Source organism: Talpa europaea (assembly GCF_964194135.1).
Source record: "Talpa europaea genome assembly, chromosome: 14".
NCBI classification, from domain to species: domain Eukaryota; kingdom Metazoa; phylum Chordata; class Mammalia; order Eulipotyphla; family Talpidae; genus Talpa; species Talpa europaea.
The window spans coordinates 62,770,992-62,798,733 of NC_140082.1; the positions used below are offsets into that span (position 1 = coordinate 62,770,992).

Genomic DNA, 27,742 nt, shown 5'->3' on the forward strand with positions numbered 1-27,742 from the left:
AGGGTCGGTCAGGCAATAAGATTAATTGCATTGAACCAGTTTTCAAAGAATCTAGAGAATCATGTATATCTTTAGGACATCTGGCTTAATTGTTTTTACTCTCCTAAGACTGTTTGGTAAGTATTTTCTTAGAATACTGCAGACCCAGTAAATAAAATCAAATCTCATTGTAAAAATACATAGTTTATGTTTTTGTTTGTGGTGTCTTTTTCTTGTTTTTTTTTTTTTTTTCCTTCTGACTGGAAATGATCAAGTGTATCGTAAAAATATGTCATAACAATGTCCTCTTTTAAAAATATTTACAGTGGAAGTATGCGAGACTTAACAGCACAGGTCACTAGTGGTCTTCTGCAATTTCCAGAAGTGACTATTCAGGCACTCGGAGAAGACGAAATAACCTTAGAATCTGTGCTTCGTGGAAAGTTTGCTGCAGGTAAAATAATGATGCTAAAAATTTACCAATTCGATTGACTTGTAAAGTAATAATAAACGTGTTGCAGTTTCTTTAATGTGGAAGGGACTTAAAGCAGAACCTGGTTAGAGGGATCTTAAATAGATACATGTTAAACACAATGTAACATCTATTTATGCTAGAATATATTTTCAGTAGATCTCTGAGTGGGGGGTTATAGTTCATTTTTCTTTATTAAAATACTATAAATTTAAAAACTTTATTGAGTACCTGCATTTGGAATGTAGGAATAATATATACCTGATTTTCCTTTATAATCAGTTTTACCAGTGATGAGATTGGATTAGAATCTAAACAGTCTTTTTTTTCTTTTTTTTTTAAGATTTATTTATTTATTTATACAAGCACTGGGTACAGTCAGAAGCGCAGGAGGGTGAGAGAATTCACCAGAGCCAGAGTGGGGAACAGAACAGGCAGACTGATGAAACACACTGCTGAGGGGAGCAGCGGGCACGGCAGGAGAGGTCTGTCGTACCGTGTGGGACCCTCGTAGGCGGCCGGAGAATGAACCGGTGCTGCAGAGGCTGTGGGCAGCTTCACAGCCCAACGCTCAACCGCTGCGTCACCAAGGGAGGCCCAAAACAGTCTTAAAAATGGAAAAATTTGATGTTTGGGCCCTGTGTAATTTGGGAAGTCTGATGTTCGGGCCTAGGTGATGTGGGAAGTCTCATTTGTTAATTCCATAACACAAGAATTTAACATGGATTCAATTATGTAATACAGTAGAAAATCATACACAAAGAAGACATTAAATTATAAAATATTACAGATGACGTCTGAAAATGAATTTTAACAGCTATACTGTATAAATATATACAGCAAAGTGTATATATTAGGTATTTTGATATTCTCTTGTTACAAAAAGTAGCATTGGTACTTTATTACATGTACTGTAACAACTTTTAACTGAGGTGTTAGACTTCTGTTACAGGTAGCTGAGAATCAATTAGGTTAAATAGCTTGATCCCAGTTACAGAGATAGCAAGTGGTAAAACAAGAGCAAATGAGTTTTGAGCCTGTATGTCTGAGTCCTCACTATGCCATGTTACTTACTTAAATGATATTGGAAATCCCTCAGTTTAGTATATCTGTCTGCTTGGATGCATGATAGATATCACAAATTTAGGCGTAAAAGTTACTAAAATCCACGGAGTTGCTCAAGCAAAAATTCGCAATCTGGTCTTGATTCTTACTGATTTTCCCATATCTTATTCAAGAGCAAGCAAATCCGTATAGTTCTACCTCTACGATTAATCTCCAGTCAATCCACTATTCTCTATTTATGGCCACTGACCAAGTATAGGGTATTATCACCTTACTTACACTCTGTGTTCCCCTTACTGGCTATTCTCTGTTTAGCTGCTGGAGTAACATTAAATCAGGCTGTCACTCTCCAGTTTAAAACCTTCCATTTACTGGCCAACAGGCATATGAAAAAATGTTCAACATCACTTGTAATCAGGGAAATGCAAATCAAAACTACCATGAGATAGCATCTTACACCAGTGAGAATGGCACATATTAAAAAAACTAGCAACAACAAATGTTGGCGAGGATGTGGAGAAAAGGAACTCTCCTGCACTGCTGGTGGGAGTGCAAACTGGTCCAACCACTATGGAGAGCTGTGTGGAGATTTCTGGACCTACTAAACATAGAGCTTCCATATGATCCAGCAATTCCACTCCTAGGTATTTACCCAAAGGACACAAAAACATCAATTCCAAAGAGCACCTGCACCCCTATGTTTATAATAGCTAAGCTTTGGAAACAACCCAAATGCCCAAAAATAGATGACTGGATCAAGAAGATGTGGTACATATACACCATGGAATATTACTCAGCATTCAAAAAAGATAAACACATGCAATTTGCAGCAACATGGATGGAGCTGGAAGGGATCATGCTCAGCAAAATAAGCCAGAAAGAAAAAGAAAAATACTGGATGGTCTCACTCATAGCAGGAATCTAGAAAACCTAAATAATAGACCAGGGAAATGAATTAACTATAAGAAAGTGAAAATCAAAATCAACAAAAAACTATGAACCAGAGACACTCTATGGGAGGTGGGGGCGGGGAGGGGAGGGATTGGGGTCAAAATAAGGGGGTTGCCTTTCTATGGGGAATATAAAGATAAAATTTATTTTAGAAAAATTAAAAAAAAGAAATAAAACCTTCCATTTACTTTATATTGGGCACAGAGTGAAATCTAAATATGACTAGTAAGAAACTAAAATGACATCTTAGATTCCTGTTGCTAGGCCAGTTATGTCTTGTTTTCTCAGATTTTGAACTCTTTAGGGATAGAATCATACAGGGTATATATACAACTCCCGTGGCATGTAGCTTACCTGTTAATATATAATGAAATAAAAATAAGAGTTTTGGAGCTCAGCACACTTGGGGATTCACTCTGCTCTGGTATTTATAGTTGTATGGTTTTAGGCAAGTTAACTATATAAAGGTTTAGTTGCTTTATCTCTATTTTGAGGTGTGCCAGGGAACAAATGAGATAATGTGTGTAGGATAATGCCTTTACTGGTTATTTTATTATTATTCCAGTAGTCTTGCTCAATTTATTCTGTTAATTTGACAGCATTCTATTCTGTGAATACTTAGATTTCAATATGGGATGTGTAAAGTTTAATGAACTTTATATCATACATGTAAAAGAGCTAACTACTCTCTAGTTTTGTTGTGTAATGCAGTATTAGAATGGGTAACATTATAGCTTTTTTTTCTTCTAGGGAAAAACGGGCTTGCTTGTTTGGCTTGTGGTCCACAACTCGAGGTAGTAAATTCTGTAACAGGAGAGCGGTTGTCTGCATATAGATTCAGTGGAGTGAATGAACAGCCTCCTGTAGTCCTTGCTGTGAAAGAATTCTCTTGGCAGAAGAGGACTGGTTTGCTAATTGGATTGGAAGAAGCTGAAGGGAGTGTTCTCTGTCTTTATGACCTTGGTATATCAAGAGTGGTCAAAGCAGTTGTTCTTCCTGGAAGGGTAGGTACTGTTCAAGATTTGTGGACATTCTGCTTTCAAAACTGAACCTTACTGCTTACATGGTGCATTCACTTTATGAAAATCCATTGAGACATAAATGTATTATTAGTTTACTTATGTGGAGCGGTGTTATACTTCAGTAAAAACTTTAAAGTGAAAAAGAGGTTAAAGACATTATCAAATGAACTTTAAAAGGGGAAAAAATTGAAAATTTAACTTTATTCTTGGTTAGAAAATTGCAGTGTAAAAATGACATGTAGTGTTCTAATATTCTTTTCTATGAAGTATCAGCTGAATCTTGTACTTATATCCAGTTGTGTTATCTAATGTATCTAATGACTCTGAAAGTTTATTGAAATAGTTTTTAATGATGTCATTGTTTTTCTCATTTCTCTGTTTTTCTCCTTTGAGAGTATAGCAGTAGAGCTATATGGATAGCATGTCTTCATTATTGCTTCAGATTTGAATATTGTATTTAAATAATGGAATCATTTATTAATATATGTATGCCTTCTATGTGCCAGACATCTTATCCAGTGGTAATTATTAATTTCTGGTTGTTTATTTAGCAGGTTTATAGCTATTCTTCCATATATGATGAGAAAAATTTATGTTTACAAAGATACACAAATACAAAATAATAAGAGTAGAATTCTTTCTATACCTGATGTTTCCCAAAAATGTACTTTATGTGTATTTAATGGTTTTACTATATAATGATTAGAATTGTATTTTTAAAGTTAAAATGGATCTTAATGACAAATAATATGCTTTTATATTTGGGGAAATTGATCAAATGAGATAAAGTAGGGGTCTGAAGTAGTTTATAGCCAAGTATCTGATACAGTATGCCTCCCACTCCCCATCTGTAGTTTTGTATTTCATGATTTCAGTTACCTGTGGTCTGAAAATGTTTGCATATACTAAAATATATTGAGAGAGAAATCTTACAGAGCTCTTATTATAATGTTATAGTTTTATTAGTTATTGCTAATCTTTCACTGTACCTGATTTATAAATTAAGCTATCATAAATATGTATGTAGGTTTCTGAGGTTCCAGGCATCCACTGGCTATTAATTACTGTATGTACTGGCTATTTAATTACTGTATGTACTGTTAGTGGTGATTTTAAAGGTCAGACTATTACTTCTGCCTTTAAAATAATAAAATTAGTGGTTTATTGAGTACTTTTTATAAATAAAGCTAGATTCTAGGGGGTAAGTAGATGAATTGAACTTGGTTCATACTTTGAGAAAGTTTGTCATCTAGTAGGAAAAGACAGTAAGATTATAGCACAAGTTTAAGTATTTTGATAATTTTAAGTACTTGGAACACGGAGATCACCTGGATAATTTCTACTCAAAAAGGAGGGACATTTTTCATGTAGAGACCAGCATGTAAAAAGTTCGCAGTATATGGGACATTTGGGAAGCTTAACTTTTTCACATTGACTTGGGGAGAGGGACAGCAGGAAGAAATAAGGTGAAGATTGAGATTGTAAAATGGCCTGTTTACAATTAGGGGTCTCCTAATGTCTGGGGTGAAGTCATTTTAAGTTTAAAGCAGAACTTTAGTGTAAAAAGCTTTTTGGATTGAGATGTAGTTCAAGTAAATTATGGTGGTGAACTGAAGTGGAGAGAATAGGTCAGGTTTGAAAGGTAACATAAACAGAAGTTGTAGATTATTTGGATGATTATTGAGAAAGGAGCAAGCGTTAAAAGGTCTGATTGTTCATTTGGGTAGACAGTTGGTTTCACATAGAAGGTCTATAGGAGAAGGAAAATATTGGGAGGATAGTGATAAATACCTTCCAAAGAAGTTCAGCCAACTTAACTGTTTTCTGACTATGTTTACCTTTTTTTTTTTTTAATTTATTTATGCATACAAGAACTGGGGTACAAGCCAGAAGTGTGGGGGGTGAGAGGGCTCACCAGAGACAGAGTGAGAAACAGAACAGGCGTATTGACTGAAATACACTGCTGAGGAGAGCAGCGGGCAAGTCAGGATAGGTCTGCTGCGCCATGCGGGTTATCTCCCTGGCCGGGGATCAGCAGGGGATCGAACTCTTGCTGCAGTGGCTGTGGATTGCTTTAGAGTGCTGCATCTTGCTTCAGAGTGCTGCATCTTAATCCCTTGCACCACCAGGGAGGCCCATATGTTTACTTTTAGCCACCTTTTTCTAAAATTAATTAAGGTAGGGTTATCAATTATTTCATTATTTTGTATGTAGAATGTAAAGTGAGACATTTCTTACTCTCATTGAGGAAATTAAGGAAAATGTGCTTTAGTATTTATAGATATTATTACCATAATTTGAAAAGGAAGACAATTCATGAAATTACAGCTTTAGGAATTAAAACCACTATGGAATGTTTTGTGTTATACTTAAATATGGAACGAGCCAGGTTTTTGTCTGAAACACATTTTCATTTTAACACATAAACCATTAATAACAAATTTCATTTTTTTTTCCTGGGACATTGATTATTCTTATAGTAGAAATTGCCAGATGTTTAATTATCATCATACCTTAACTCGTTTTTGTGAATTAATAGGAAATAGAAGGAATGTTAGTATAAAACATGGATTATTAGGTACAGACATTTAAAACTTGACCTGTAAGGTCCATAAAGTAGCTACAGTATGATTTTCTCCACCTGATTTCTGTCCTTGTTTAAATGTCAGTAATATGGTCAATGCCAAGATTTTTCGCGAGGGTCCTATTATATAGTACAGTCCCTTTAAGGTTAGACCTCTTCAGAAGTTTGCAAAAATATATAGGTAGGGCCCCCCCTGGTGGCGGGCTGCGAAGCTGCCTGCAGTCTCTGCAGCCCAGGCTGCCAGTGAGGGTCCCACCTGGAGCGCAGACCTCTCCTCCTGGCAGACCTCTCCTCCTGTCGCGCCCGCTGCTCCCCTCAGCAGTGTATTTCGTCGGTCTGCCTGTTCTGTTCCCCGCTCTGGCTCTGGTGAATTCTCTCACCCTCCTGCGCTTCTGACTGTCCCCAGTGCGTGTATAAATAAATAAATAAATCTTTTGGGGGAAAAAAATTTGTAGGCAGTAAGTTTTCTTGGAATGATTCATTTTCACTCTTAAGAGAAGAATCTATTTAATCATAGAGTAACTGGTTTAGAGATTTAAAGTGAGGAAAAAGTAGATTTTTTTTGTGAACATTTTTTTGTAAAAATGTAGAGTTTTTGTGACCATCAAATAACACCATTAGCATAGTGCTTCACATATAGTAAATAATAATCATTGATTGTTATTCCATCTGCACAGTTTTTTTAACATTGAAATAATGACATAATCTCTTTTGTACCTAAAGATTTCAGTTGTTACATAAATATCAAATAAGGGTTTATGATTTTGTACTAGAAACTGTTTAAGTCTATTATAATAACTGTTTAACTTAAATCTGTTGTGTTTTTAGTTATTTTGTAGCAGAAAAGCATATCATTTACTCTGCTTTCTAGGTAACAGCTATTGAACCTATAATTAATCATGGAGGAGCCAGTGCAAGCACACAGCATTTACACCCAAGTCTGCGTTGGCTTTTTGGTGTGGCAGCTGTGGTAACTGATGTTGGACAGATCCTTCTTATTGACCTGTGTTTGGATGATTTGTCATGCAGTCAGAATGAAGTAGAGGCATCAGGTAAGTTGTCATCTTTGCTTGAAACCAAAACTGATGCAGTGGATTTTTTAAAAATAACAGTTTTTTACATAGGAACCTAGCTATCTGTGTTTTTTTTTATTGTTTGGACCTACTGTTCCTTTTGTTGTTTTGGGCACTGGATACTTTTGGGATGAGTTACTCTATTTTATTGAGGAAGTATTCATGTACTAGGTACCTCTTTAAAGGGGTAGAGATATTGATTTTTCTTCCTCCTGCTGTATGTGTGTGTGTGTGTATATACTTGAATAATATATGTATATATTATACTTGAATATGTTTAAATAATACTTATTATTAAATGCCAGAAGAAAAACTAATGGTATAAAATCTTGATCCATATCAGACAGTATAAAGTTATCTAATCATGTAAGATCTTACATAGTATATAGTTGGCTTACTGTTTGTGTTCCTGTGGTGTATGATTAAGATAGAAAATAAATTAATAGGAAATGACTAAGTAATTATAAGTCTTACCTCATAAAATAGCATCCTAAAATAGAACTAATGATACTTAAAATCCAAAAGAGACAGTTTCCCCCTTAATACTAATGCTTACATTTATTAATATTCTCTTTAATAAATACTTTCAGGTTTTTTAATTATGGGACTCTTTATTTGGTTGATTTTTTTTTTTTTTAATAAGGTGGAGGATCTAAACTTTCAAAAATTTATCACGTATTAAGTTTTGAGAAAGGACCGTTTGACCTCAGATCCTGGTGTATTAGTGTGGATCTGTTCATTTATGTATCAACTAAAAAGTAATTAAAATAATCAGTTTAACCCCAATTTGTAATTAGTATAACTAATAAAAATTGTCAATGTGTAGTTAAACTCTTAAGTGGTAAAAATTATATTTAACAAGAAAATGGAGAACCAAACCATGTGAACAAAATTTAAACATGCAGCCTATGACCTGAAAATACTTCAGACAGAAATGATGGTCACATATGCATTTAGGAATATAGTGACAAAAACTATACCTTAAAATTTGATATTAATAAATACTGATCAATAAATACTAGAACGTTTAAATGAAAAGAATTGATCAGTAAAACCAACTAATGATGAACTTATAGAATACTGAAAATGGTTTTATGGTCTATAGAAAACTGACAAAGGAATTAGTTCTGATGGGATTTTTTCCTCGAGTTTATTTTGTAGATAGCGGTATAGATATAAGGCTGATTAAAATGCTTTTCTTAAAGCACAAAATTCTTAGATCAAACCATCCTTTTTTCAAAAGTCAACAATCAGTAACTGAATTCAATGCAAGAATAATTTTGTAATGAAACTCTGGATTTGGGGTCAGAGAATAGAACCATTTATCAATTATGAGATTTATTTGGATTTTATAGTACAAAAAAATTGAATTTGGGGGTTTAAAGCAGAATCTTTTTTTGTGTACAAAATTAATTCTGATTATAACTATTTTAGGCTTACACATATGGTAAATTCTGAAAATTAACTTGAAGTGATGGGAATTCCTGTATTCTTCTATACAGTTGATGCTATCTGAAATCTTCAGGTTAAGAAAAAAATTCAGACTTTATTAAGGGCAAATTTCTTCAAATTGTTATGAAGATGGGAAATCCCATCACATTGTACTTGAGCCTTTACCCTCATAGTCCATTCTGCTTCTGATTATTTCTACAGAGAATAACAAGTAGTTAAATTTTGTCAATTTATTTATTTAAATTATTTAAATTAAAATTATTTAAATTATTTAAATAATCATTTAAATTAGCTTTTAATTTAAATAAAGAAAACATTAACTTTATGATTGTTAGAGGAAATATTTGATAGTTTCTGTGAGATTTTAAAGGAATTACACCCTGAAATGTATTTTGAAAATTATATTATTTAAGTAGATATTAGTGGCTATTTTATAAACATTTTTTTAATTACTAATCATTTAAATGACTAGTAATCTTCACCTGTTACCTGTTTAATAGGTGACATATTAGCTTTTATGCTATTTACAGTTTGTTAATCTTGTCTCATTTTTAAGATCTTGAAGTTATAACTGGCATCCCAGCTGAAATACCACACATCAGAGAAAATGTGATGCGAGAAGGACGCCATCTGTGTTTCCAATTAGTAAGCCCATCAGGAGTAGCTGTTTCAACTCTTAGTTATATAAATAGGACAAACCAGCTTGCTGTAGGTTTTTCTGATGGCTATCTAGCACTGTGGAATATGAAAAGCATGAAAAGAGAGTAAGTATAATTTTTGGCTCTTATTTGATTATGGTTCCTTTATGACTATAATGTACTCAGTATTTATAAATTAGCATAGATAGTTATAGGTAGAATAGATTTATGATGGAGTGTGAGTAGTTTAGGACAAGAATTTAGGTTGATTCGGTGTTTTAAGACATTTTAGTTAATTGTGTTCTAGTTTGCTAGTAAAGCATGGTTATAACCTACATGTTTGTATATTATAAATTCTTTTCAGAAATACTTCTTCATAACCACGTGTATCAAGTGGTTTAGTAATGTTCTCAGATGAAAGAAAAAAACCTTAAAATTAAAGTAATTAAAAGTGCTGTGTTTTATTTCTTTATAGAGCCAAAACTTCCTTCGTATATAACTGTATTGGTACTTTTTATTACTATTTATGTTTTTTAAATTGCAGAGCAATTAACCCCTTAATGGAGGAGATAGCCCTTTATTGAAGGAAATAGCATATAGGCATTACAGATTTTTAATTTATATTTTAAGTGAGTCAATAAAATAGTGAACGTTCTGAAGTTTCTGCTTACTTAATTAGTCTTGCCAACAAATTGGTTCCTATTTGACTGAATTTCATAATAATTATTTGCTAAATTATAAGTGAAGGAAAACAGAGAAATTGAAAATAACAAGAAGATTCCCTCAACTCAAACTAAGCCCATTTTTACTATTGCATTCCTTGATAATATTAAAATAGAATTATTGCCGATGCAAGTAAACATTGACTATACTTGTGCTTCCTCATATTTTTCTGCAGAGCACCAGTGATAAAGGTGGCTCTGTTAGTGCCCAGTGCCTCCTTATGGGAAGTTCGTGTCTGCTGTCTTTGCTGATACTCTTTTATCAGCTCTTTTTCTTTGAATTGCTTCTACAGGAGTGTCTGGAGAAGCTGGCCTCATCAGTGTTTTCTCTACCATGATCATTTCTTCTCTAATTTTGCCTTTTAAGGGGTTTATGGGAACTCTTTCGAGTCTAACTTATCCTACTAGAGTTGGGAAACTAACTAAACTCAACTGAAATGGAGTATTCTATCTCTAGGGCTCCTCTTACTGGCAAGCAGCACATAGTTGAATACGTTTATGTAACTAGAATGTCTGGTTTACCCAAACATATCTGCATGTGCTTTGTTAATTTTAACCCTCCCCAGTTTTACCTGGGGTGGATGCCATACCTGTAATCTTGATGTCTTACACCCTCTGTATTTTTAAAGATAATAACTTGACCATGTTCCCCCAATCACTGAATTTTAGTCAGAAAACAATAGTTGCCCTAAACCAAATTCTTACATGAGCCACCTTCTTCCTTTTTCATAAAATTTTAAGTTAATGCGAGGTATACTAATTTTTTGCCCATTATAGATACTTTACACAGTTGGAAGGTGGAAGAGTTCCTATATATGCTGTTACTTTTCAAGAACCTGAGAATGATCCTCGTAATTGCTGTTACTTATGGGCTGTTCAGTCTACACAAGATAGGTAAGCATGATACTATGGTTTTAAAGATATTCGTCAAACGTGGAACAATAGTTAATTTCTCTTGGAAAGCTTTGTGCTGTACAACAGAACAGTTCTCTGGTGAAGGCAGCATAATTGCGTGATTTTTCTCTTTATTTTTCAGTGGTGTTTAGTTCTTTCTGTGATGATCAAGGAAATGGTTAAATTTGGTTATAAGTGTTGTGCTCTTAATAACTCACTGTTTCCATTATTGTCTCTTCCCAAGTCTATCCTACTTTAGATTCTAGGGACCTAAATTATATTAAGTTTTGATCTTTGTGTTAGATGTCCTGACTTTGAGATTTTGTCTTAGTTTGCCATATAGTGAATGAATCAATAAATGAAGAATTGCTTTGTCACTTTTGAAATTTGTCGATTCTAGAGAAAAATTGAAATAAAAATTTATAGAGACAGCTCTTGGTATACCCCTCACTGAGTCAAGTCCATATTTCTATCCATCTGAGTGTAATGTGGGCCAGAAGCACAAGTTTGAGGAAAATGCCTTATGTTTGCTAATTTTGCTTTTTAAGGGGTTTATGGGAACTCTTTAGAGTCTAACTTATCCTACTATAGTTCATTTTTGCCATGTTACGCTTGATATTATGAATTGTGTACAGGTTTAGTCTTTTTAGTCCTGTTATTGATCCCTACTTTGTCCTTAATAACCTTGAAGCTATTCTAACTTCTTCTGCTACTGACTTTTACTAAAAAATACGTGAACCATACACTTCTCGTAGTCCTTTTTTGAGGTAATCTGCAGTGCTGTATGTACGTGTGAAACACAAATGAATGATAATTTAAAATATGGACAGGTTAGTGGTTTCCTTTATTTTTCCTATGGTGATGCCCCATATTTTCTTTATTATTCAGAACACATTCATTGAAATAGGGGAACAAATTATCTAGTGAATTTTAGACTGTTTTCCTAGTTACCTGTTCTTTCAATAGGACAGGTTTATTTTAATTTATAATTTGGATCATTTTTTCCTAGATGATTTACTTTGCATTTGTCAGAATTACTAATGGAAAGTATTTTTGAAAACTGTTACTTTGATTTGGATTCTTAAAATAAGTAGGTCATGCACCTTGTTGAAAGTCTGATGAAGGCTATGATATATATTGGTATGTAGTATGTATGTGTATATGTATTTATATAATGGTTTAAAGCATTGGGTTGAACAATGTGTTGACACCTTCTGTGTGTTCTGTAAATTGTATACGAGTATAGAACGAGTATTGATAATATATACATGTATAAACTACATATATACACTATATACATATACACAAACTACTTATGTACATAAAGAAACTATGTACATATTAGCTATGCATGTAGTGGGGGAGTGTGTAAACAAATGTAAATAAGTCTATATAATTTATGGGAGCTCATAGACTTCTGTTTTAAATCATTCTTAGATTAATGTTTTATGAAGATGTGTAATAAAGTCTCCTATTTCTTGTTCATTGAATCTCCCACAACACTTTATTGGTATAAATAGCAATTAAAATAAAAATTTAAATTATAAGTCTAAATCAGAAAGACAGGTGTGATATCTGTGCCTTCATTAAAGCAATCATTTGAATAAAAGAAAAGAAAAAAAATGAAACAGGTAGAGTATACCACTAGAAATTACAGAGGCATACATCTTGGTGCCACAGTGCTTATTTATTATAATAAAAGCTACATTTAGTTTTGTAATGTGGAAAATAAATGTTGGTTGTGTGTGGTTTATCCTGTTTACTAGTCTTTTAGAAATTGTTTCTGCCTCATATCCATGTATTTATTCATTTGAAAAATTACTGAGCATTTGCTCTGTGACTGTAGCCATTCTAGACATGTAGCAATACATATAACAATCCATATAGCTTTTATATTTCAGTAAGGAAGATGAATAATAAATATACTATTATATGTATTTAATAAAATTTCAGAGTGGGATGTGTAGGAAATTGTTATTTTAGTTTAGGTTTGAATAAAATAAGGCAGGTATGGGGAGAGAGTTATGGGAATATCTGAGCAAAGAATGCAAAGGCCTTAGTAAAATGTCTCAAGGAAAAGCAAGAAGGGCATTATGTTTAGGGTACAGATTAATCATAGTTGAGGCCTGAAAAGTAGATCTGGTTTATAAAGGGAGGTGTAGGCCAGGATAAAAAGTGACTTTGACCTGGCTGCCCCAGATAAATTAATTTCTGGGCTTAAGGCCTACATACTAGTATTTTTTCGAAACTCCTCTGGTGGTTCTTATAATAAGCAACCAAAGTTGAGACTCAGTGGCTTCAAAAGTGACTGAGACTAGTAGAGAAGAGACCTGGAAACAGCCTTGCAGCCTTCCTATTACTAGAGATAACTGCAAAGGAAATGTGGTGTATTTTAGGCAAAAGTAACTATTGAAGAAGGAAGAATATTGGCTAAATAATTAGTAGTTTCTGCATATCACCTAAAGTATTCAAACTATCATTTTAAGTTGCAGTCAATAAAAAGGAAAAAATCAGTTATTTCAAAGAGCTGCATTTTGTGAAAACAACCAAATAAATTCTTCAGTGACCTTAGTTTTGTTACATGCTCTGTATATTGTATGCACGCTAAATTGATTGGTATGAGACACTTAATGTATTAATATGAAATTTAGTGGTTTTCTTCAGCTAATTTCTATTTCTTTCAGTGAAGGGGATGTTTTGAGTTTGCATTTACTTCAGCTGGCCTTTGGTGATAGAAAGTGTTTGGCATCAGGACAAATCTTATATGAGGTAATGGTAATGTAGTCTAATATTACTGTTTTTTGTTTGTTGGCCTATTTTAAGTACCTGTTTTATGTTATTAAAAGTTATTCTTATATTCAAGTTAATACTATATTCATTGCATAATGAAGGAAGTGTTAGATTAGGGATCAGGAGTTTAGCTATTTCACTTGTCCAGGCATCCTTTCCATCTAATATGAGGTGATTGGACTAGACTCAACCTGTGACCTATTTGGTATTCAGAAAAAATAAAACCACTTTGTTGTACTAACATAACAAGCAGTAATTCATGGGGCAGCTTTATTGAACAACCTTGCCTTTTAAAATTGTAAGAGAATAAATGCATCTAGCTTCTTAGATGACTGTGGAACTAGCTTGAAGTCTTGAGGAAATAGTGGGTTGCTACTAGTGGGCGTATTTGGCCAATCCTCAGATTCCTTTCTTTAGTACTGGCTTTTAAACCTAGTTTTGAATGTCTATCAGATTTTAAGAAAGCCATGAATTCCCTGAAATAGGAGTGGCATTTTTATGATTGTGCATTTTTCTTGGGCAGTCTTAGAGATTTTGTCAAAATATTGTCAGTGGGAAAAATATAAAACTCTTCTAGAACAAAAATTTCAGTGAGAACACAGGAATGAATTGTTGGCTTAGAGTATATACATATATAAAGTCAGTGATCATTCCAGTTTATACTCCAACCAGTAGTACATGAAAGTTCCCATGTTAGATAACAGCTTTAGAAGACTTATTGGTAGTTTTTTTCAAGAGGTTAAATTTAGTCTTTTGCTTTATGCCATGTAAAAAAATTTAGAGCCCTTTTCAGTGATTTGTTTTCTTTAGTCTTTTTAACTTCTTGGTATTTACTTTGTACCATGCGAAAAATCTGGAAATTTTGAGACCATTTAATTTTGGAATGATTTTTTTGCTTAGAATCCCACTAACATATATATTTGTGTGTATTTTATTATGTTTCTTTCAGGGATTAGAGTACTGTGAAGAAAGATACACAGTGGATCTCACAGGTGGCATGTTTCCTTTAAGGGGACAGACTAGTAATACCAAACTGTTGGGATGCCAGAGTATAGAAAAATTTCGATCTCATGGGGACAGGGAGGAAGGCATGAATGAAGGTTGGTTAAAAGTACTTTAATTATATAAATCATATTATTGTTTGATTTAGGATCTAGCTTGATTTAAGATTTAAGACAGGTATTGGTTTCTAGAGTTCATACTCCTTGTAATTAAAAAAATTAGAATATTAATTACAAAATTTACTCAGGCTTTATGACATATAGGTATTTTTTGTACCCCAGATTGCTTATTGACTAGTGTGAATTGAAGACTTAGGTACCATTCTAGAACAAGAATCATGTTTCCCCCTATATTTTTTGAGCCTTATGGTAAACATGCCTTTACCTTGAATTTTTTCTGTTTACTTTCTTGTTAAAAATCCTGGCACAGTTAAAGTTTCATAAATTTTAGAGCCCAACATGGAATTAAATCCCAGCTCTCTCTGTAGATGTCACCTATGACAAGTTAACATTTTTGAACTTTTGTTTCCCACTTGTGGGTGGGCTCATACCTTTTGCAAAGGGGTGTCCTCACAATTACATTAAATGTGATAATGTGTCAGGTTCATTCAATTCTGTGAATGCTCACCAGTTGTGTTTGTGTTTTTATTGGAATTCATTCTCATGGTTATTTCATCCCAAAGATGTCATTTGTTCTAGTCCCCACATTTGTATTTGTGATCCAGTTTTCACATCTAATTAATAAACATAGAAAACAAATCATTACTTTCTTTTTTTAATCCCCATTTACACCCTTCTTTCTGTATTTCCCATTGTGTCTCATTTTTAATTTCCTTCTCTTCTACCGATGTCTCTTTTTTACCATCTTTCTATTCCACAATCCAAATTTCCATTCCACTAAGTATTTATTGCACTTTGCCTCCCCTTTACCGTATAGTGAGATGACTCCTCAACCAGAATTAAGATCTAGTGCTCACAGGCATCCATTTTAGGCAGGGAATTAATTTCCCTGGTACGAACTTTGTATCATACTTGGGAGAATATTCATTTAAATCATTTTCCACTTCCACCTACAAAACCACAAAGTTTCTTAAATGTAGAAATGAATTCTGATGGTTATCTTTTAATAAAGTCTTCCTGAAGTAGAAAAACATTAAAGATACAAATGATTGAATCTATTCATATGTAACAAATAATAGAAATAAATATGTTTTACCAAATCACAAAGGAGTTAAATCTGTTTTAGAAAATCTTGCTATAATTTTATTTGGACAATTTTATGTTGAGATTATTTATTTTTAATAATTATCTTCTTTTAGCTTTGTCACCTGACACCAGTGTTTCAGTCTTTACCTGGCAGGTGAATATATATGGACAGGGAAAGCCTTCTCTATATTTGGGACTTTTCGACATAAATCGTTGGTATCACGCACAAATGCCAGACTCATTAAGGTATGGTTCTCTCGCTCTTTTTTCCCTCTGGTATTTGTATGTGTAACAGTTCAGTGACTTCATAATTTTATAAAATTTTCTTTTAGATCAGGAGAATATCTACATAATTGCCCATATTTTGCACTGTGGTCACTGGATTCTGTTGTAAGTAGGACTTCTCCACATTACATCTTGGATATATTAGTCCATGAGAGAAGTTTAAGTCGAGGAGTACCTCCTTCATACCCACCTCCTGAGCAGTTTTTTAACCCAAGCACTTACAATTTTGGTATGTATTTAACAATTATCTTCTGAGAAAACTATTATGTAAGAGTATATACTTACCTCTAGGTATTTGTGTAAGAGTATATCTAAATAATATTGTCTGTTCATATATCTTAATATGAGTTTTAATACATGGATAACTTAGGAAATTAATATATGTGCATGAAAAATTAGTATTTTGTTTTATGAAGAAATTATCACCATTTTCAGTTTGGTAGCAAATACTAACTCATTTAATGCATTTGTGATCAGGCTTGGTATCTTTTTAGTTTAAAAATATATCTAAGGTTCCTAAAGTTGGTTGAAAACTTATTAAATGTAATAGTTTAATGTTTTGCCTAGAAAGCTGTTGTTAGGATAATTTCATTGTTTTGTTACCGCAAATATAATATATAAGTGGGTTTTCTTTTTTAGATGCCACTTGTTTATTAAACTCAGGAGTTATTCATTTGACTTGTACTGGTTTTCAGAAAGAGGTAGGTAATAGCATTGTGAACAAAATATTTCTTACTGTATTGAAGTCAGGTGATAGACATAAACTTTATTGAGTATTAATTTTATAAATGGTGGTTTCTGCTAGGTTTATGAGATTAGCAGCTAGTAGCCTCAGTTAACTGTTGGCAACCAGTCAGAGAGGACTTAGGAATGTTTTTTATCCATCTTATGTAGATTTTAGCTATTTAGACCTCATGGAAAAGACGGAAGCAGAGCATATGATGACTACATGCTAAAAAATACTTTCCAGGAGAACACCAGGCAGCAGTCCTTTTAATTGATAATCAGCTAAATGTGGATAAATAACTTACTCTTCATGTCAGATTTCTTTACATTAGACCAAGAAGTATAAATTGCACCGTTTCCTTGTGTGTCAAGATCTCTCAAATCAGTCAGCTTTTAGAAAAGGTAACAGGGTCACCTTTCATAAAAACATATAAGCTGAATAAACTACTCTTATCAGTTTCATTACTTATACCCATTAAGTGTTGGTTTAGTTCAACAACCTATAAATTCCTTACAAAAAGTAGAAAAATTTCCACAATTTCCATGTAGTGTCTTTTAGTTTCATTTAAGTGTAAACTAGGGTAATAAGTATAATTTTTCTTAAATTTGATTATTTGGGTTAAGTGTTGATTGGTAACTTATTAATCAATCTGTTATAGACTTTGACTTTTTTAAAGAAATCAGGACCAGCTCTCAATGAAGTCATTCCTGATGGTTATAATCGATGTCTTGTGGCTGGCCTTCTCTCACCGAGGCTTGTTGATATTCAACCTTCCAGCTTAAGTCAGGTGAGATGATTGAACTGGTTTTTATTTTGGGTCATATGTTAACATATTGTATAATAAGGGCCTCCCCGGTGGTGCGGTGGTTGAGTGCTGGGTTGCGAAGCTGCCCGCGGCCTCTGCAGCGCCGGTTCGATCCCTGGCTGCTCCCTGGCCACCGGAGGAGGGTCCCGCATGGCGCGCAGACCTCTCCTGCTGCCCGCTGCTCCCCTCAGCAGTGTACTTCGGTCCTTCTGCCTGCTCTGCTCCCCGCTCTGGCTCTGGTGAATTCTCTCACCTTCCCGCACTTCTGACTGTACCCAGTGCTTGTATAAAATAAAATAAATAAATAAATCTTAAAAAAAAAACATTATATAATAAAAATCTGTTATTATGCTAAATGAAATAAGTCAGAAGGAGAAAGACAAATACTGGATGATTTCACTCATGTGGGATATAGAGAAACACAACGAAGAAACTGATAAAACTAAACCAATCATATAAATATGACAGCAGGCTTGAACCTTTTAGAGTGGGAAGGCGGGGGGGGGTTGCGAGGTAAGAAGAGAGGGGCAGAGAGCCCAGTGGTCTAAGGACTGTGGGTGCCGTAATGATGAATGTGGTGACTTCCATCTGAGGAGGTATGAACCCGTTGCCCTAAATCATAATATAGTGTAAAACATTGTTATCTCAATAAATAATAATCTATTAGATCATTTCTATGGGAAAAAAAGTAAGTAATATAGTGCCTACTTAGCATGACCAGTAACCATGGTCTTAAGTTTGGCTGGGTTCCCATAGGCAATAACTTGGCACCAAGTTCACTTTGCTGTGTTGGATGGATTTAGGGCAGAAAGCACATTGTGGCTGCAAGTACCATGTGAGTAGTTGTTATATCAGTCTTGGAGCCATTTTCTTTCCTCCAGAATGAATAACATAGGCATAAGAGAATGAGTGCACATGAATGGGAACAGTCTTTACATAGATGAACCTCATGGTATCAACAATGTATGGGGAATATAAAAATAAAATTTATTATTTAAAAAAAAAATGTTGGGAACACTTAGAAATTCAAATTCTTGGTTCTTAACCAGAGCTACTGAATCAGAAACTATAGGAATGGAGCCCAGTAAATCTATTTTAATAAACCTTTAATATGATTCTGATGCAATATTATGAGAATGCTCTGAAGAAGCTAGTATTTTATGAAAATGAATTAGTGAGGAAACCCGTGTTCCTGCAGTATGACAGTTAACAGGATCAGACTCAGTTGTAGAAGCCAAAATCTTAACCTCTGAATAGGTATTAGTCCCTTCTTTATTTTCCTAATCCCAATTCATTTTACCAATGAGTCATTCTTATAAAGAAAAGTATTGTTGGCCTACCTGGTGGTGCAGGCGGTTGAGTGCCACACTGTGAAGCTGTCCACAGCCTCTGCAGTGCATGTTTGATCCCAGCCTGCCAGGGAGAATCCCCCATGGCGCAGCAGACTTCTGCTGTCTCACCCGCTGCTCCCCTCAACAGTGTATTTCATCAGTCTGCCTGTTCTGTTCCCCGCTCTGTCTCTGGTGAATCCTCTCACCCTCCCGTGCATCTGGCCTGTACCCCGGTTCTTGTATAAATAAATAAATATTTTTTTTTAAAAAAAGTATTGCATAGTCACAGCTCCTAATTAAAATATGCTTTAACGTACTATTTGTTAGTAAAATATGAAAGAAGAAAGTAAACCCACTCCATCGTCCTATAAAAAAAGAAAATGTCTTAGCGCCTTCTCCCCAGGTGTAGTGTCTGTATTAACTAAAGAATTAACAAATATGTACCGTAATGAATTGCTAGAAAGAAATAACCTTTCACATATTGGATGAAATGTAAATACTATTGTTGGTAGTTTAATAAATTATACTTGGAATTTAATAGTTAATTTTATGGAAATAAAGAGAAAAACTCAGTCTCATCAGATTTATATGTTGTGTCTGTATAAATGTTATTCACTGCATAGTCATATAGTAATCTACATTAGTTTTTTTTCTAATGTGTAGCTTGTTTTTTCCCTGCAGTGTCCAAATGTGCGCTTCTATTTTTTAAAAAACTTTCCTTGCCTTTTATTCACACAACCTTAATTTCTTTATTTTTAGTTTGTTTTAACTCCACAAAGAGTTGATATTGAAATGTTGACTATCCTGAGTTGGTACTCTGTTAGGTTATCTTTATCTTCCAACAGTTTGTCTCTTTTGCCTTTGGTTCTATTTTATGGGCGTTTTTTAATTTCTATTTTATTTTTTAAAAATTAACCCTCATTTTAAATTTCTATGAAATATGTGGTCAACAGCAAAATAGACTTTCACCCCTATTTATATTTTTTAGTTTTTCATAGTGTATGGCTTATAACTGAAAAATAAAGGCATAGGCAGATGTCCTTATTTTATTCCTGATTGTAATAGAAATTGCTTTAGTGAGTCTCCATTTATATTCATGCAAATTTTTCTTAGTTTTGGGGAGTCTTTAGCATATTGTAGTTCTCTGTTCCTGTTTATTTGTCTTTTTATTCATTTGATATCTCTTGAATTTTTGCTGCTGTAATGAATGAAATCCATAGATTTCTGATACTAAATGTCTTAAATTTATTGATTCTGATATTAAATGGCTTACATTAATGATATTAAATGGCTTGCAACAACTTCAGGTTACAATAACTTTAGTTTTATCAAGAATATAATTCATAACCATACAATTCACCTTTTTAAAATATTCAGTTTTTAAAAGTGTAACTACTTTATGTCTCTTTAGATTTACCTTTTCTAGACTTTTCATATAGATGGACTAAGATAATATATGGTGTTTTATATCTGGTTTCTTTGATTTAATGCAGTGTTTTCAAGGTTCATCCATGTTGTAGCATTCATTCCATTTTGTGCTTGTATAATCTACTATATAAGTATACTACATTCGGTTTATCCCCTTCTTCATTTGATGGGTATTGGGGTTTTTCTTTTTTTTTTTTTTGCCATCATAAATAATGCTTCATAGTGGACAGGTGGACGTGTTTTCCTTTCTCTTGCATGTTTGTACCTATGTGTGAAGTTGTTGGGTCTTGATAACTCTGAGATTTTGAGGCACTGTTAGATTGTTTTCCAAATTGGCTTTACCATTTTATATTCCTACAAGCAGTGTATGAAGTTCCAATTTTTCCACATAATCACCAACATTTGTGACTTCTTGTTATAATGGGTCATACTGATTTTTTTAAAGATTTTTTATTTATTTTTGAAGATTTATTAATTTATGCATACAAGAACTGGGGTACAGACCAGAGGTATGGGAAGTGAGAACATTCACCAGAGACAGAGTGGGGAACAGAACAGGCAGAGTGACTGAAAATACACTGCTGAGGGGAGCAGTGGGTGAGACAGGAGAGGTCTGCTGTGCCATGTGGGTAGCTCCCTGGCTGGCAGGGATCGGAATCATGCTGCAGAGGCTGTGGATAGCTTCATAGTGCTGTGCTTATTAACCCCTTGTGCCACCAGGGAGGCCCAAGATTTTTTATTTATACATACAATAACTGGGGTATAGGCCAGAGGTACAGGGTGGTGAGAGGATTCACCAGAGACAGAGTGGGGAGCAGAACAGGTGGATCAACTGAAATACACTGCTGAGGGGAGCAGCAGGTGAGACAGGATAGGTCTGCTGTGCCATGTGGATCACCTCCCTGGCCAGGGAGTGAACTCATGCTGTAGTGGCTGTTGATAGTTTGATAGTGCTGAGACTTTAACCCCTGCGCCACCAGGGAGGCCCCATATTGATTATTAAAAACCTTTAAAATTTTATATTCTGAAGTAGACTTGCTGTCTCTGAGTCTGTGATCACACATCTTTTTTTCCCCTTTTTTCTTTTTAATTTTTAATGCATGGTTTAGGAAGAACAGTTAGAAGCTATATTATCAGCAGCAATTCACACAAGTTCCCTGGGACTTTTGACTGGATGTATCAAAAGGTGGATAACAGAAGGTAAGATTATAATTTTCAATAATTCAGAAGTTACTTATTTTTCCAGTTACTATTTTCAAATAAGTATTTTTCAAATTTTTGACTTGCTGGTTTTGGGGTTTTTTTTAGGTAAACTTTGGAATGTGTGTATGCATATATATACACTTTAAAATGTGTGTGTGTGTGTGTATACACACACATACACAATTAAAGGTGATCGATCCTGTGTACCCTTTAATACATTTACACATTACTCCTACCCTTTGGTGACATCTAGCAAACTTCTGGTATACACAATCAGTGTCTGTTGCCATTTTTTAGCCACACCTGCATTTCCCTTCCCCTGTCCCTAATCCTTGGCTACTGTTAATCTATTCTCTATTTCTATAATTTTTGTCATTTCAAAAATGTTCATAAATAGAATCATATAATTTGTAATCTTTTGGGATTTACTCTGTTCTATTCAGCAGAATTCTGTGGGGATTCATCCAGGTTCTTATGTGTACCACTCTCTTTAACAATGCACCACACACACATCTGAATCATTTCCGAATAAGTTGAAAATATTTTTTCTTTATTTATAAATATTTCACTAGTATTTCCTTCCAAGAACAAGGATCTTCATTAGAAAATCACTTCAACAGTTTTAAAAATCATTTAATATATAGACTTAATGAAATCTCACCAGTTGTGTTGATAATGTTCTTTGTGGTATTTTTAGGAAACTGGAAAACAGAATCCAATCCAGAACCAAACTTTGTGTTTATTTTCATGTTTCTTAAATCTCCCTTTGTCTTGTATATTAAGCTTTTATCTTTCAAGATACTGAGATTTTTAAAAAATACTTCTGTTACTTTATAGACTGCCTTTAAGTTTGTGTTGATTGATCTTTCCTCATGGTTGTTAGATTCATGTTTTACTTTTGCAAATGATGTGCTCCCAGATGAGATGCACTGAGAGAAGATACGTATTACCAGTTTGTCTCCATTAGTGTTGGCATTAACATTTCTCACTTGGTTAGGTTAGTTTCTATCTGGTTTCTCCACTGAAAAGTTACTGGTTTTCTGTTGGTGATTAGTAATCATTTTTTTCTTTCACATTTCCAAATTAGAGCAACCCAATTCTGCTGCTAATTTGCGCTTTGTTCTTGAATGGACATGGAATAAAGTGATTCTCACAAAAGAGGAATTTGACAGGCTATGTAAGTAAAATATCCAGAAACTGGTTGGTTTTGTGTACATGGCATTCATAATTTTTAATCATTTTGAAATTGTAAATGCTTTAAAGAAGTCTCAAAAGAAGACTATTTTTTATTGGGTTACAGTGACAAAATTATCACAAATATTTTGCAAAACAGTGTTAAGCTAGCAGCATGTTAGTAAGTCCACAGGCACGAGTTTCAGAATTATACCTTGTTTTTTCACTTTAGGAATTTAATATATGAAATATGCTGATGATAGAATAAGGACAATATGCCAGTTACCTCCAGAAGCTCCTCTGCTTATTCATTTTCTATTTATATTTGAATACAAAAAAGCTGAATGACAGGGTTAAAGCTCATCCCCTTTTCTAGCATGTTGCAGTCATCATAGCAAGTCATTTTTCTTGATATTTTTTTTCTGTTGTATACTTTGGCTCTTTTGAGGTATCTTGTGAATATTAGCTCATTGTGCGAAATACAACGTTAGGAGTAATTTGATTGCTGTCTGTGTGAAAATAAAATATAAGTGTTATTTTGAAGTGTCTGTTTTTATTAATTATGTTATTGTGTCTTGATAAATGAACAAATGGACTTTTTTGTTATTCTTAATAAAGAATTTTTAAATAATTTGTGAGACATGGAGTTCTATAGTATTTTAAGGGCATACTTACAAAACTGAAAAATTTTAAATATTTCGGCAATTGGATTGCATAGTAGAAACTTGAACAGCTGATTACCCAATGTTGGCATTAAAAAAAATTATTTTTTACTGTAAGATGTTTCCAGGACTGATTATATAAATTATGTAAAAAGAAGAAAAATCAGTTCACTTCAATTCATAAAAGTATGATTTTACTATGCCCTAAATTACAGAATGTGGTGTTTAGGTTTGAGCTTCATTATTGACTCTTCTTAAAAACTAATTAAATTATAAAAAATATGATACATATTTTTAGTATATTGAAAGTAAGGCAAATAATTTGATTTGAGAAAGGATTTAGAATTAAGATATTTGTTTTCTGTTCCACTCGCATGTTAAACATTACTGTAATTAAATCTTACCTAAAAGATGTAACCAGTAGCAACTAAAACAATTTTTTCTCTGCAAAAATTGTATTTGGAAACTTAACCTTGAGTTTGAAGCAAAAGGATAGCTGAGTCTACAATGAATCATAATAAATATTAATTTTATTGTAATAAGACATTATCTGAGTCTTAATTTCCCCTTTGAAGATTGAATGTGAAACAAGGATTTTTAAGAAATATTAATTACTGTGCTAAGAGAAATAAATCAGAAAGTGAAAGAGAGATGGTTTCACTTGTCTGTGCAATATTAATACAAAAAAAGCATATATTGGCAAGACACAACAAAAGCAATTCTTAGACTCTTTAAAAACTGCTGGTTACCAGAGGGAGCAAAGGAGAAGGGAGGAAGAGATAGAAAAAATAGGGGAAAGAAGGGCATTGGTAGAGGTTTGGTGGAGAATGATGAAGCATGTGCACATATGGAGGAGGAAAAATGTAACTCCTAAAATTAAACATATATATTGATAAATTAGTAAAATCAAGAAATTAATCATAAAACATGGTACATAAAAGTTCTAATGTAAAAGAAGGAGAAACATTGAGTAGAACTGATCTCTAGCACATCTGAAGTTGCATTTATGTTATCCTCTGTGCCACATTTTTTAACTTCATCATACATATTTTTTAGATAATTTTTGTCTGTCCATTCTAGGTTTGTTAAGAGTATTTGCAATTTCAGGATTTTATTTGTAAAGCTCAATGTATACAAAAATAATGGTTAATAGAAATTTGAGAAATTCTGTGTTTGTGAATTGAATTCAGATTTACTAATGTGTCAAAACTAATTTTGTGTTGTATCTTGAAAGGTGCACCATTATTTGATGGTTCGTGTCGCTTCATCGATCCACAAACTATACAATCTATTCAACAGTGCCATTTACTTCTTAGCAACCTTACTACAGTTTTAGGCTGTTTTGCAACAGAGGCCCAAGATATCACTGAGAGAGGTTTGCTCTTTGTTGTATATTAATAAAAGTTTTTATACTTATAATTACATGAAAGGATAAATGTCCTGTGTCTTAGATTATTGTGTAGAGAAACCATTATTTCTCAAATGCTAGCGGTTTTTGTTTTCATGCTACATAATTAGATATGCCATGAGCATACACAAAATTAGCTTGAGAGGTTTTTTTTTTTTCAGGTTGTTTACTTCTGATACAATTTAAAATTTTAGAATTATATGTAAGATTATTTTCATAGAGGTTATTATACCCCCCCCCCCGTTTTGTTATTTAAACAAAATGGCCACATTTATTTAAAGGCCTAGTTCGAATAACTTGAACTTGTGATGCTATGCTAGTTTGCATTAATGCATATTTGACTTCTGAAATCAAAGAAAGTGTAGCTAAGGTGGAAGCACATTTACCTAAAATGTCTAGGCAGTGAGTTACTTTATCAATTCATAGATCATTTATTCAAGCAAATTTTGTTCAAAATCACCAAATAGCTTTTAAAAAGTCTTTAAGTACCTTGGTTTTTTTTTACTGTGGTTGGTAAATTAAAAGTTAAAACAACTGTTACTTTTATTTTCAGGTCTTATGGACTTGCACAATAAATATATGGTTACCCAGCTCATCTGTCAGTATGCACAAGTGGTTCTTTGGTTTTCTCATTCTGGGCTTTTACCAGAAGGATTAGGTAAAATATTCGCTTATTCTATAAGTATTGAAACAAGTAATCTCGTTACTGTGTTCTAATGTTTTAGGTTATCTCTTATCTCATTTATGTTTTCCTCCATTCTTAACCTTTTTTCCTTACATTTTTCCTCACTTGTATTTTTAGTGCCTCACCCCCAGATCTGTTACATAGGTGTTCCATAAATGTTTATTGTAGAGCAATAAACTGAACATGGGTTCAATAGGATCAACTCTAATTTATCCATAAAACTTTAATTTGCTGACCTCTTTCTCTTTAAGGGTTCTTTTAAGATGGTTATTAACCAATATTATTTATCATCAATATTGCCTTTTATGTAATGATTTTTACCAATGCCATGAAATAGAGAATTTGACTTATATTTGTTTAGAACACAATTCCGAAGTGTCCCACTTCTTGCAACTCCAGGAAAGACATAAGATTTTATTTAGCTGTGCTTCTATCATGATGCATAATTGCCATTAGCTTTTCATAATTCTCTTAGATTTTGACTTGAAGAAATTGTGAGCATTGCTTGCTTTCAAATGAACATTTGTGTCTAAGGGAATAAATCATTTTCTGTAAAAGCTTTTCCAAGGTTTTAATGACATCTTGTTGTTATAAACTTTCATGAGATACTCTTCTCACCTGTGCATCTGTTAATAAAGGGATGTGTAGTATTCTTTGATTACTTAAGTTTTAGAAGCCTGCAAATTAAATATCATTATAAAATTACAGTACATCATGAGTGTGTGTAACTTGAAATGTTGAGCTATATTAGCTTTTTTCCCCCCACTTTTATACTCTAGATGATGCTGTGCAGTTGTCAAGGTTATGCTACAACTACCCTGTAATTCAGAACTACTACACAAGTCGTCGACAGAAGTGTGAGCGCTTAGCAAGGTATATAATACATTCTGAACCTTCGAACAACATTTTAGAAAAACTTCAATAAGAACTCAAAGCTTTCTCAGATAAAGAGAATTCATGTCACAAAATAGATGGGTGGACTTTTCAGTCAAGTATAATTTGCTAATAGCATTACTATTTTTGTTTTAATGCTTATCTTACCTTTGTTTTAGAACTTGAGTAGCTGCTTATTATTTCTTAAGTGGAACTATTTCCACTGATTGATTTATTAGAAGAGATTCTGTCATGTAAGCATGTAGCTTTCCTGAGAATTCTTACTCAGAAAAAGACTAGAAGCTACTATTTATCAAAACATCAGATGTATCACCAACCAGCTATTTTACATTCTTTCCATTAACAGTTCCATATCATTATTTCAACCACCAGGCTTCTTCCTCCCACTCCCTGTCCCCCCTTATTTTCGTTATCTTTCCCTTCCCTTCTGACTACCTGATTATCTATCTAGTTGGTTCCTTTCAAGTACAGAAGTAGAATTAATAGAAGAAAGAGTAGTGTTTTGGGCTTTGGCCCTACCTCTGGAATTATAAATCCTTCTTCCTTAAGATGGAATGAATAACAGAATTTTTGAGAAGCATAAGTCACCTGCGAAACAGTATTTTGAAGCTTGTGCCAACTATAATTTTGATGCATGGCAAATTTTGAGAACCAGTAGGATAGTGAGCCTGGACTCGGCCAATTTATTTGGCCTATTTAAATATTTCATCTTTTCCCTAAGTGATAACTTTGGACAGCTTTGCTGAGCTTTCTAATCCTATTTGTTGCATAAATTATAAAGTCGTTATAAGGATAAATAAAACTATGTGCAAGTCACTTTGTGACATTCCTAATTTATAGAAAAAGCTCAGTAAGTAGTAGTTCTGCTGTCATTAATGTTAGATGAAGTAACAGGGACTGTATCTGCTTATCACCTTGAAGGTGTTAATACTTTTTTGTAGAAATAACTGAGGTTAAAGGACAGGTCCAACTAATGAAGCTGAAGGTGTTGACTGTATAACTTTGAATTACAGTATTATTTTCCAGTGTACAGACTGCCATAATTTTTGTAACTTGTTCATGATGATATAAAATAGAACAGCTTTAGACATTTGACTGGCTGAACCACATTGTACCCTGGGACTTGACCATGATGGAATGACTTGCTGATGACCAAGCCTTAAGGCTTCTTATTTTATCTGACTAAATCTTTGCATCTGGAGTTCTCATGATGCTAATTGGGGTCATTTTCTCAACTTTTCTGCTTTTAATAGACTCTTCTTCCAAGAATGTAATACTTACTGTTTTAATGA

General features: G+C 33.5%; 1 protein-coding gene across 2 annotated transcripts in view; it reads left to right on the forward strand.

The window, feature by feature from the left end:
• Positions 1-230: 230 nt before the first annotated feature.
• AHCTF1 (AT-hook containing transcription factor 1) overlaps positions 231-27,742 on the forward strand; it is a gene marked incomplete at its 3' end in the record, with an annotated part of 58,768 nt that continues 31,256 nt past the window's right edge. For both annotated transcript variants that reach the window (XM_084253646.1, XM_084253647.1), the window contains exons 1-16: positions 231-433; positions 3,218-3,471; positions 6,945-7,125; positions 9,155-9,362; positions 10,736-10,852; positions 13,537-13,621; positions 14,592-14,742; positions 15,963-16,095; positions 16,182-16,363; positions 16,774-16,835; positions 17,520-17,648; positions 21,535-21,625; positions 22,716-22,805; positions 24,698-24,838; positions 25,425-25,529; positions 26,336-26,429. In XM_084253646.1, coding sequence (XP_084109772.1) covers positions 280-433; positions 3,218-3,471; positions 6,945-7,125; positions 9,155-9,362; positions 10,736-10,852; positions 13,537-13,621; positions 14,592-14,742; positions 15,963-16,095; positions 16,182-16,363; positions 16,774-16,835; positions 17,520-17,648; positions 21,535-21,625; positions 22,716-22,805; positions 24,698-24,838; positions 25,425-25,529; positions 26,336-26,429 — 2,177 coding nt within the window. In that variant the 5' untranslated portion in view covers positions 231-279. The remainder of the gene's footprint in view (positions 434-3,217; positions 3,472-6,944; positions 7,126-9,154; positions 9,363-10,735; positions 10,853-13,536; positions 13,622-14,591; positions 14,743-15,962; positions 16,096-16,181; positions 16,364-16,773; positions 16,836-17,519; positions 17,649-21,534; positions 21,626-22,715; positions 22,806-24,697; positions 24,839-25,424; positions 25,530-26,335; positions 26,430-27,742) is intronic.